The following is a 12501-nucleotide window of genomic DNA, read 5'->3' as shown; positions in this document are numbered from 1 at the left end:
CTGGCAGCGACCGTTGGATGCAGATATACAACGAAACTAACGGCGCCAGATGGAGTTAGGTGCTGTAGTGTTAGACAGGAGCTTCCGATTTCGATGAACGACGATGAAGCGACCATTGGATGATGAGATGGATCCAATCCGACGGCTGAAGATGGAGGCGGGTTTGGATATAGGAAATGGGTTTGGGTGAGGGTTTTGGGCCTTGGGTATGCCAAGCCCATATCTTCTTTAAGAACAATTCTTCCTTCTTGAGCCCATTCCTAGCTTTTTGGACTTGTGCGCACCATTCTTTGCGGCTTCCTTGTGTAATTTCTCCCGGCTTTTCACTACTTTTCTGCTCTTTTCGCTCCGCTATTCATCCAAACTTTATTTATTACCTAAAAATGCAAAATTAATTAATAAAAATATTTATTCTTGAAAACAATGAAAATACATAATATGGGATAAAATGTAGAATTAATGCACAAAAGATGAGTTAAATGCCAAGAAAAATATATAGAAATATGCACTTTTTAGCACTCATCACCGGCCCCATCTCCCATCGACCAATCAGGTTGCTCTAAAGTCGCCACACTCACACCAGAAGTGTAGCCGCGCCCATGCTTGGCCGGACCCTCTCCTTCTGACCAACCAATCGGGTCACTTTACATGCGCCATAAGTACTAGAGGTGTGGCCGTGACTTATGTTTGGCCGACCCCTTTTCTTGGCCAATCAAGTCGCTCTAAACTTGCCACCATACGTTAAAGGCCAAACACACCCTGCCGCGCCACCATACTAACTGGCAAGCCAGACGCGCCCTGCCACTACAACATATTTATCGGCATGCCAACATGCCACTCTGCCGCAGTAACACGCCAAACACGCTACTTCGTGGAAACATGCCATAAATAGCGCCCTATGTGCTAACCTACCTCCTGTTCGTGGCCAACACCATGAAAAGGCTTAAGGTTTGGGTTTTCTGGTCAAAAGCACGCCTATGCATTAACCAAATCCCTAATTTCCCGTCGTGGAACAAATTGTGACACTCGACCCCACAACATGCCACGAGCCATGTGGGACCCGGGAAGCTCTAGAGTTGGCGCCATATCATAGCCACCCACGATAATCCCTACTCTTGTGGCCGTTTCCACACTATGACCTTGCCATAAATCCTTTGGCATATCTATGGTGCCATTTGCACAAAAGTATCGCCATGCCGTGGCCGCATGCCACACGCACTAATTAGGGTTTCAACATGCCAACCCTAATTTGGGCAAAGTTGCTACGCCAACCAAAGCCAAATAACGTTTCCCAGAGCGTTGGGATTGATGCAGCAACAGGGCCAATGTTTCCACGCCACATGTGGGTCCAACACCTAGGTGCCAAAATCTAGCAGCCATGGCTACGCCAGACGCTACTTCGTGTCGCTGGCATGTGCTAACTATGCCAGCCATGCCGCCAAACCCTAACCTGTGGCCACGTCGCCAAACCCTAGCCTTGGCCATGCCGCCAAACCCTAACCTGTGGCCACATCGCCAAACCCTAGCCTTGGCCATGCCACCAAACCCTAACCGTTGGCCACGACTCCAAACCCTAGCCTTGGCCATGCCTCCAAGCCTTAACTTTGGCCACAGAGACAAATCTTAGCTTTGGCCATGCTACAACGCCACAGGCGTGTCCTCGCCAGAACGCCACTAGAATGCCGCTATGCCACGGCTATGCCACTGGCATGCCGCTATGCCACGTCTACTAGCATGTCCCTATGCCACGGCTACACCACTAACATGCCGATATGCTATGGATACGCCACTGGAATGCCACTAGCATGGCGTTATGCCATGGCTACGCCACTGGCATGCCGCTATGTTACGGCTACGCCAGGCGTCGCTATGCCAATGACGCCACTTTGCTATACAACAAGATATGACCATAATCAATGGCCATCCTTCCTCATGAGATGCAATCTCAGTCATTCAAGTTCGCCACCAAATTGACAGACTTGTGGCAAGTTTCAGACGAATAGATTCCTAGATCTAATGGCCATGGCTACGACAGGCGCCACTTGCACCACCGTGCCACTGGCATGCGCGAGCCATGCTAGCCGTGCCACATTGCCACTGGCGTACATCAAGTCATCACTGCGCCATTATCAGGCGCCAACGGAAGGTAGCCATAATCAACGAACACCTTTCCTCATCAGGATGTAATCTCGGCCGTCCGAGTTCGCTACCGAACTGACAGGCCGGTGGCAAGTTTTAGGCGACCATCCAAAACGAGCCTAATAGCATCACATGCTATTTTCCTGCGGTAAGTCCCTTGACTTTGACTTGCCACACGTAGCAAGGTGCTACATGTTTTCCACGAAAACACTCGAGACATCAAACATGTCACAAACTAGGGGATGCTCATCAGGGTATTGGTCTGGCGGTTTAAAGCGTGCGGCGTGCAATGCGCCCGTTACAAGAAAGTTTCATGAAGCGGGACAATTAGTGGCGGTGAAAAGTAACGGTGTAACGAATTCACTTCCTTCATCATGGAGGCATAATGTCTGACAGTTACACGAATTCACTTCCTTCATCATGAAATCATAATGTTTGACGGTTACACGTTACCCTATTCTTCCACCACTCAATCGTTTCTACTTCTTACGAGACCAGGGTACGTTTCAATATGACTTGCATAAATAGGCTTCACCTATTTTCACCAAACACAGGTTTTGGTCAGGCAACAATACATATCTAGAAATCACCTGGTAGCTTTCCATTATGCTAACCAGTTCTACTTTCAGATACAAGTCATAAACAACCACACCTTCAGAATCAACGATTCTGGTCTCAGCACTCTCTTTGCTTCCCTCCCTAAGACCAACCCTTCTCCTTCACTTTGTGACTGAAGCAAGCCTGGAACGGCCATTTCTTGGTTTAGGTCAGGATTGTACAGATTGATCTCTCGAATCAAAAGTACTCCCGTGCAGTGCATTGTTTAGGGTTTAAATTCATTTCTCATTCACACACCCAAATTTACCAAAACAAGCAGAAACAGTTTTCACCCACAAACAATTTGCGACCATAGTGGGAGATTAATCTCTCGGTTACAATATCAATTTCCAATTTTCAATTTCATTCTTCAACCCGATCTCGAGACGGTAGAAGCAAAAAATCCGCCCCAGAATCAACGACTCAGTTATCAGTTTATCACATGACGAGGAATGACTGGGGACTTCTTACGGTCAGGACGGCGTCGCCCATAAAATATGGACTTACGCCCTGAGGATCCATTCTGTTGGGAGCCCCTAAAAGAAAGTAAGTATTGTTAGGAAAAGTACATAACCTATTACTTTGAGTTTCCGCGCTGATAATGGAAACCGCTAATCATGTTATTCCCAAATTTCATCCCATACTTTCCGCTGTCATACAACATTCATGGTTTCATGACTCTCCCGGGATATTTGCGCTACTTACAGTCATAATTAAAACAATATTATTTTAAAATAATTCATTCCAAAGAATAATCCAAAACCCTCATATGTAGCAATTATCTATCGATCCAAAAACCAGAAAATCAAACCATGAACTAGGCGTTTCTTTGCCTTTCAATAAAAAAAAACTAATAAAAAGAAGTTCAGAAGACAGAAGGTATTCAAGGGAAATCATTCAACAATGGTTCGTTTTTCTTGGAGAAAGCATCCTCCGCGCTTTGAAGAGCAGCCCGTTTCAGCTTCAACTCCTAAGACAACATTTCTACTTCTGCTTCCTGTTGGTTGATCATATTCGCAGAGGGACCCTCGATCGCTTCAGCCTGCAACTTTTGGATCTCGGAAAAACCTTCACAGAACCAAGAGACGTTGAACTCAAAGTCTACGCACATATCCCGGTGAAACTTCCAGCTTGAGACTACATCTCTAGAAACAGTATGGCCAGTCACATTTCACATGTCACGAATCGAAGATAAAGCTTCTTCCACGCGCTTGACCAGCGCAAATCGGCTAGTGATATTTTTGGATGCGGCAATATGTCCATACATTTTCCATATCTTGGTATACAGCGCCTCATACTTAATTGGTACACTGAAACCTCCAATCATCACGTGATCTTCATAAGGAGTCAAGAATGGAGGGACGAAAGCGGCACCTGCAGCTGAACCTGCAACCAACAAAGGTTCTTTGGTAACAATTGCACCAGCACCTACATAAGCGTTATTCACCGTTTGAAGCATAGCAACCTCTCTAGGACGATCAACCTCCATCTCCAGATTACCAGCAGGTACGGCTTCCATGACCGGAGACACAGTTATATCTTCATTTCCATGAATCTCCATCTCAGGGTTATCTTCAGAAGCGGCTTCTTCATGTGATATCACCAATTGAATATTTACTCCATATAAATAAATAAGCCCAAAAGAAAAACGTGTGAAAACTCACCGACTCATTTGTGGGCCCGCTGGAACTAGAAGAAAACTCGTTGTTGCGTTCTGAAGTGCTCTCCCCGTCATCGCTAGATACTGAATATTCTTGTTCTTCACTTTCCTCCTCATTGGCCGAAGGCTCAGTATTGCCAGACTTTTCTTCAGAAGCCATTCCCTGACCACGTGCAAGCTTGGCGAAGGTGTTTGAGCTGTCGATACTCTGAGTAAAAAAGAAGAAAATATTTTCAGTGGCAAAAATCCAGAATGTTCACGCAATTCAGGAAGAGAATCATAATACTTGCATGTTGGAAGAACTGAAGGTCACCAGGGCTGTTGAAGCCGATTGAACGCCGCATGCACGACTTTTTGACCTTCCCTCCTTTTTCTGGGGACTGTATTCACTTGATTTAGAAGATTTCTGCTTACATGGAGAAGGAAATCTCAACAACCCGTGCTTCACCAAAACTTTAGAGGAGGGATTGCCGCGTGGATCCGTCATAACATTCTGTACGAATTGCTCGATAGAAAGGAACTCTGCCCGCCAGAAAGCATTATATTTAGGGGTTGTCACCGATTTTCTCCCTGAAAGCAGAAAAGGAAGGCTCTTATGCTCTGCCAGGGCACTGCTATCAAAAACAACTGGCAACAGTCTTTCTGGAGGCGTTGATGGACGGCATAATGGAACCCCATGATCAAAGCCCATATGACGAGTGACCCTGTCAATATTATATGAGACCGCTTCCAAAAATTCCTTGAAAAGGGATGGTACGTATCTAGGTATGTGGTAGGTTAGAAAACCTATACTAATAATACTGCAAGTGCACAATGTCTAACTAGTAGATAATGGAAAATACAGGTCGTTCCCACGAGAAGTGTGAAAATACTACTACTAACTAATACCAAAAACTAACAAATCAATAAGGTGATGCTTGACGATTTTTCAGATATTCGGGACAAAATGAAATAATAAATAATTCTAACAATAAAAAAAAGGGTAACAGGTTGTTAAGGTTTTTGATTTCCACCAATTCAATCATATAAACTCGACTAATCTCTATTTATTACTCAAGACAAATTTCGAAATCAATCTCATGTCTCGGAAGATAATATGTTTAAATTCTAAAATATGGTTTCTCCGCTGTAATTTCCTTCGATTCACGGGTAATGATTCTAAAGTATTACATATCAATCCTAAAGCATATTGCGTCAAAGAATTTAACCAAGCACGCTATATCAATTGAAAAGTATAAGTAATCAAGAAAATCACATAATTGATTAAACACCAAGCTATATGAAGAGAAACACTAATCAATGAATCATTATTAGAAATATCATCGTAGAGTTCATATAAATAAATTGGCTTCAATCTAAACCCTAACAAACAACTTAGCAAACCATGAGAAAAGAAAACTCAAATATATTAAACCCTTATCGCCTCTTCTCTCTGTCAACGGCTCTGCGGCCGCCTCCCCATTTTCATTTTGAAACAACACATAAATATAGCCCACAGATGAATTCACGTCGTCGCCACATCACCTCCCAATAGAAGTCTGCCACATGTCATGAATACAATCCGCCCAATAATATTGTGTCGCGTGTCATAATATGACGAAACATTGTAAAGTATTAGCGAATCTCCACTTTCCATAGTATATGACACCACCAAGGAAATGAATTAATTTCATTTAAAAAGTATGACATTTTCTTGCATGTGTTGGGCCTACCTTAACTGTATTTGCACAAATGACGTCATTTGGTCTCAAACATTCCTTCAGATTCTTTATATATATATAGCAAGAGAACTTATGTAAGGACAAGATATGTTAATATTCCCTTTTTCTTCATTTGCACTTCATTTGCACGTGGTTATGGAGGTGATATTCTTCCATTCTTATGCTAACAATAATAAAGTCACTCTTGACCAAACTTAGGTGGCATTAGTGTGCTGATGTCGACTCGCTTCACCATGCATTAATTGAAGAGCAAATTAAAACTTGTCTGCCCATTGTGACCTCGGTTGTGAAATAATTCTATGCTGATGATATATATAGAAATACCAGGCCAGCATAATAAGTGCTGCTGATATATAGAAATACCAGGCCAGCACATTTGATCATTGTGGTTGCGGATACATGGAAATACCAGGCCAACCTCATTTCATCATTGTGGTTGCTGATACATGGAAATACCAGGCCAACTACGTTTCATCATTGTGATTGCTGATATATGAAAATACCAGGCCAACCACATTTCATCATTGTGGTTGTTGATATATGGAAATACCAGGCCAACCACATTTTGCAATTTTCATCGCAAACACCATTAAGTCTCACATTTTGATGTTTATTCGCTGGATGATCGAATTCACTTGTACTTTCTACAAAAGCACTAAAATAGTATTATCAACTAAAATATTGTATCCTAGCTAATATAAATATGGGTATAAAATGTAGCATTTACATGCTTATCAGTATGCAGCTTCACATGAATATGACATCTCCAACGGTTATATCCACTCCATCAGAATGCAATGTTATGTCCGGGGCGGAAGCAAAAGTGTTTGGTTGAACTATGGACGCGTGGACTGGAGTCCAGGGACGGAAGTTTATTTCATTCATGTTGTCGAGAAAATCGACAAGTTTCGATCTAGGTCTTGGACGCTTCTTCGACCACTGAAGTATTCTAGAGCCGCCATATGTGTCAGGAAGTGAAGTCATTGGATTATGAGCGTAGTGCTTAAAATGCTCCCACAACCATACTTGAAGAAAGGCGACATGGATATACGAGTCCACCTTCATGTACCCATTAGAAGCATACATGTCTGCTGCTAAGCAATCCAGATGGGTGTACAAGGAGCCAAGGAACAAGCTGCCTATGGGAAGGGCCACGCCTTTCGCCAATTTGATAGCAAAGTTGATGAGATTCCGTCTTATTTCTTTCATGCCAGAACCATCATCAAAAATATCTCTGGATAACCACAAGGATAAAAATGCAGCGACATGAAGCGTATCGTCCAGCACCAAAGCCGTCTCCGTCTCCTTGGGGAACCATTCAGACACCCACCAAGTATAAAAGAACTTTTCCTCATTGTCCTTCCGAACATATTCTTCCGACTTCCTAACCAGAGTAGCGTGCATTTCCTCTTCTTCCTCGGACAAGACGACATCAAGATTCCCAATTATTGGAAGATTTAATAGGACAGCTACACTCTCCAAAGTAATAGTCATCTCGCCCCACCTACATATGGCAGTATGAGTCTCCATACACCACCTAGAGATGAAAGTGATCATACCATCAATGTCTTTCCCAATCTGAAGTGCCGCAGACGCCATGACATCATTCATGATTTGTGCTGTAACCAGATTAGGCTTGACGTGGTCACAAATTATCAAAAATCTCATCCATCCTTCGTAAGAGCAATGGGCTTTGGCAAATTTTAAAGTCGATAGAAGAAGCCGGATACTCTTTCCTATGGAGACAAAACCGTATCACACGTAATAGTGAAATCGATTTGACCTTTCCTTCGTTCTCTGAGCCAGTCAGAAAAATTGCCACATGACTGGGATGCGTCCTTACAGTTGTAAAAGATTCTGTGAAGAATCCATCATCCACACTCGGATTTTCCTTGGAGTTATTAACATTTCTCGGCACAACGACAAAACTGCTTTCAGGTGACATCTTAGCAAAATCTCTTTATGCTGCTTTCACTTTCAAAGTAACTACAACGGAACAAAATAAAATTATTACTTTGAAGAAAACCATGCATGAAGATTTTATCAGAATCAAGAACAATGATCAAGAATCAATGGCAAGTTTTTCTACAAGAAATTTTATTTTGGTCACAAGTTATAGCACGCATGGACAAAAGGAGCACGAATAGCAAAAGGAATGGGGACTGATGCTTGCTCGACGGGATATATGTGCTGCCACGAAAATGTGCTCTCGGTCGAAACCATTCAATGCCACAGGAGCCACGCTCTCGGCCAAATCACGCCTTGCCACGGGGTTGTACTCATGGACAAAGTAAACCCTGCAACTAGGTCCTATGGAAGGAGCAAATATAGTTTTCTGCGCATACATGATTACCTAGCATGTTAATTGGTTTTGTTGTTGTTCACTTTATGGCTAACCTTACTATAATACTGCTGGCGGAGAGGAATCATTCATACGGAAAATATTTTTATGGAAATCATACATGTGGTTAGGGTTTACACCAACACAGAAGAGCAAGCAAAAGAAGAAACGCTGGAATATACTCGCCTGCTTTGTTGCTACTGCTTTGCCGCTAACACAAAGATGTGGAAACAAAACCAGTAATATGAGATGAAGAAGATAGGTAGCGCCTTTTATAGGCACAATCCTTTTGAAGTTAAAGTAGAGGGAGGTTTCTCGTTTAGGATACACACGGAAAAAAGTAACCGGGACCGCGCTGACAACGCTTCATGGCACCAACAGGCCGCTGCCAAGCCAACACCCACAATCCACGCGTCGGGGACAACAGTCCGCATCCCAGCTAGCACCATGACCAGCGCCAACAGACCACTCCCAACGCCAACAGTCCGCGTCCAAGCCAGCAGCCATCTCTGTCGTTCCGCGTCCTATTCAGCAGCGCCATGGGCCACTCCTTATCCAGCCAAAGCAGCGCCCTCCACCTTCCCGTAGCCAGCAGCGTCATTGACCGTTCCATGGCCAGCCAAAACAGCGCCATATCCGCTTGCTCCTAGCCAGCCCAAAGCAGCGCCATCTTCTCCACTCCATACCCAGCCAAAGCAGATCCATCCACACTTTCAATGCCATTGATCTTCACCAGCCAAAGCGGTACCATCTTATCCGTTCAAAGCAGCGCCACCTTCCCGCTCCATAGCCAGCCAAAGTAGCACCATTCATCTTTCCGTAGCAGCAGCGCCATCTACCTTTCCTAGCCATCCAGCGCCCGTTCCGCGAACCAAGTTGCAGTGCCATCTCTGCCGATCAGTAGCCAAAGTTGCAGCGCTGATGCCAACACCCTATGGACAAGCAGAATTTATGCAAAGCCGGCAATACAAGGATCACAGATTTTTCATGCCTCCTGACAAAGGTTGGCCAAATCTTCCTGACAATATCTTCATGACTTGCCGTTTCGATTTTATCCTTGTCTATCACCATCTCATGCTTACCCCGCAACAATGTCACTGTTCCGAGCTAACCATGAGACTTAATGTTGATGGTGGTTTTTAGTTTAGGGTTAAAATTGTAAAACTTTACATCTGATGTGACGTCACTCTGTAAGAAAATAGAGCCATGAGTGTCATCCTCTCCTCCGGCACGTTTATTGAGCCGTTCAATATACTTACATGAAATTTATCCAGACTGGCGCATGTAGCAACCATCCCATGTTCTGTAAATTTCGGTAACTTGCCTATATTCACTTAATATAAGTTTCTTTGAATGCTTTCTATGCTATGTTCCCCAGCTGAACCTTTAATGTTGATATGGCATGATAATTTGTGTTCACTCGCAGCAGAGTAGAACGAATTTCCAAATATCAAGGATAAGGTCTTTGCATGAGGTATTCAATCAGAAAGCATGCTGCTCTCTGGCTATGAACTTAAAGAACCCTGTGTCAACACATAGAATTCAATCAATTACTTTTGCGCCTTGCGCAGTATACCAGACCTTGCTTGTCGAAAGTAAGCCTAGGCAAACTAGGTAATTAATCCTCCATGGATTAGTAGGTGCAAAACCTTGCCCAGAAAACAAGGAGCCGGAGCAGCAAAGGCAGGCGCGGCCATGCCTTGGCGCCACTTGCCATTGGCCACGCCCCATCCTAAAACCGGCCCAATTTCCCTCGACCAATCAGGTCGCTTTAAACTCACCACACACACATAAGTTGGGGCTGGGCCCATACTTTCCGGCCCCATCTCCCATCGACCAATCAGGTTGCTCTAAAGTCGCCACACTCACACCGGAAGTGTAGCCGCGCCCATGCTTGGACGACCCCTCTCCTTCCTAGCAACCAATCGGGTCACTTTACATGCGCCACAAGTACTAGAGGTGTGGTCGCGCCTTATGTTTGGACGACCCCTTTTCTTGGCCAATCAAGTCGCTCTAAACTTGCCACCATGCGTTAAAGGCCAAACGCACCCTGCCGCGCCACCATACTAACTGGCAAGACAAACGCGCCCTGCCACAACAACATATTGATCGACATGCCAACATGCCACTCTGCCACAGTAACATGCCAAACACGCCACTTTGTGGCAACATGCCATAAATAACGCCCTATGTGCTAACCTACCTCCTGTTCGTGGCTAAGGCCATGAAAAAGCTTAAGATTATGGTTTTCTGGCCAAAAACACGCCTATGCATTAACCAAAGCCCTAATTTCAAGTCGTGGAACAAATTGTGCCACTTCGACCCCACAACATGCCACGAGCCGTGTGGGACCCAGGAAGCCCTAGGGTTGGCGCCATACCATAGCCACCCATGACAATCCATACTCTTGTGGCCGTTTCCACACTATGACCTTGCGATAACTCCTTTGGCATAGCTATGGTGCCATTTTCACAAAAGTATCGCCACGCCGCGGCCGCATGCCACACACATTAATTAGGGTTTCAACGTGCCAAACCCTAATTTGGGCAAAGTTGTTACGCCAACCAAAGCCAAATAACGTTTCTCGGAGCGTTGGTATTGATGCGGCAACATGGCCAATATTGCCACACCACATGTGGGCCCAACACCGAGGTTCCAAAGTCTAGCGGCCATGGCTACGCCAGACGCTACTTCGTGCCACTGGCATGCCATGCCGCCAAACCCTAACCTTTGGCCACGACGCCAAACCCTAGCCTTGGCCATGCCGCCAAACCCTAACCTTTGGCCACGATGCCAAACCCTAGCCTTGGCCATGCCGCCAAGCCTTAATTTTGGCCACGGAGCAAAATCTTAGCTTTGGCCATGCTACAACTCCACTGGCGTGGTCACGTCACTAGCATGCCACTATGCCACGGCTATGCTACTGGCATGACGCTATGCCATGGATACTAGCATACCGCTATGCCACGGCTATGCCAGGCGTCGCTATGCCAATGGCGTCACTTTGCTATACAACAAGATATGGACATAATCAATGGTTATCCTTCCTCATTAGATGCAATCTCAGCCACTCAAGTTCGCCACCAAACTGAGAGACTTGTGGCAAGTTTTATACGACTAGCTACCTAGATCTAATGGCCATGGCTACGCCAGGCGCCACTTGCACCACCGTGCCACTGGCGTGCGTGATCCGTGCCAGCCGTGCCACATTTCCACTGGTGTACATAAAGTCATCACTGCGCCATTATCAGGCGCCAACGGAAGGTAGCCATAATCAACGGCCACCCTTTCTCACAGGATGTAATCTCGGCCGTCCGAGTTCCCTACCGAACTGACAGGCCTGTGGCAAGTTTTAGGCGACCATCCAAAACGAGCATAATAGCATCACATGCTATTTTACTGCGGTAAGTCCTTTGAATTTGAATTTCCACACGTAGCAAGGTTCTACATGTTTTCCATGTAAACACTCGAGACATCAAACATGTCACAAACTGGGGGATGTTCATCAGGGTATTGGTCTGGCGGTTTACAGCGTGCGGCATGCAATGCGCCCGTTACAAGAAAGTGTCATGAAGAGGGACAATTAGTGGCGGTGAAAAGTAACAGTGTAACGAATTCAATTCCTTCATCATGAAGGCATAATGTCTGAAAGTTACACGAATTCACTTCCTTCATCATGGAAGCATAATGTCTGACGGTTACACGTTACCATATTCTTCCACCACTCAATCGTTTATACTTCCTACGAGACCTGGGTACGTTTCAATATGACTTGTATAAATAGGCTTCACATATTTTCACCAAACACAGGTTTTGGTCAGGAAACAATACAATATCTAGAAATCACCTGGTAGCTTTCTATTATGCTAACCAGTTCTACTTTCAGATACAAGTCATAAACAACCATACCTTCATAATCAACAATTCTGGTCTCAACACTCTCTTCGCTTCCCTCCCTAAGACCAACCCTTCTCCTTCACTATGTGACCGAAGCAAGCCTGGAACGACCATTTCTTGGTTTAGGCCAGGATTTTACATATTGA

General features: G+C 44.8%; 1 protein-coding gene across 1 annotated transcript; it reads right to left on the bottom strand.

The window, feature by feature from the left end:
* Window positions 1–6864: 6864 nt before the first annotated feature.
* Window positions 6865–7716, bottom strand: LOC113352499. Its single transcript, XM_026596311.1, has one exon. The coding sequence runs from the start codon at window positions 7714–7716 to the stop codon at window positions 6865–6867; it is 852 nt and encodes a 283-aa protein (XP_026452096.1).
* Between the last annotated feature and the right edge of the window lie 4785 nt (window positions 7717–12501).

The sequence above is a fragment of the Papaver somniferum genome, chromosome 2, assembly GCF_003573695.1.
Source record: "Papaver somniferum cultivar HN1 chromosome 2, ASM357369v1, whole genome shotgun sequence".
Lineage (NCBI taxonomy): Eukaryota > Viridiplantae > Streptophyta > Magnoliopsida > Ranunculales > Papaveraceae > Papaver > Papaver somniferum.
This window is presented reverse-complemented; position numbering and strand designations above follow the sequence as displayed.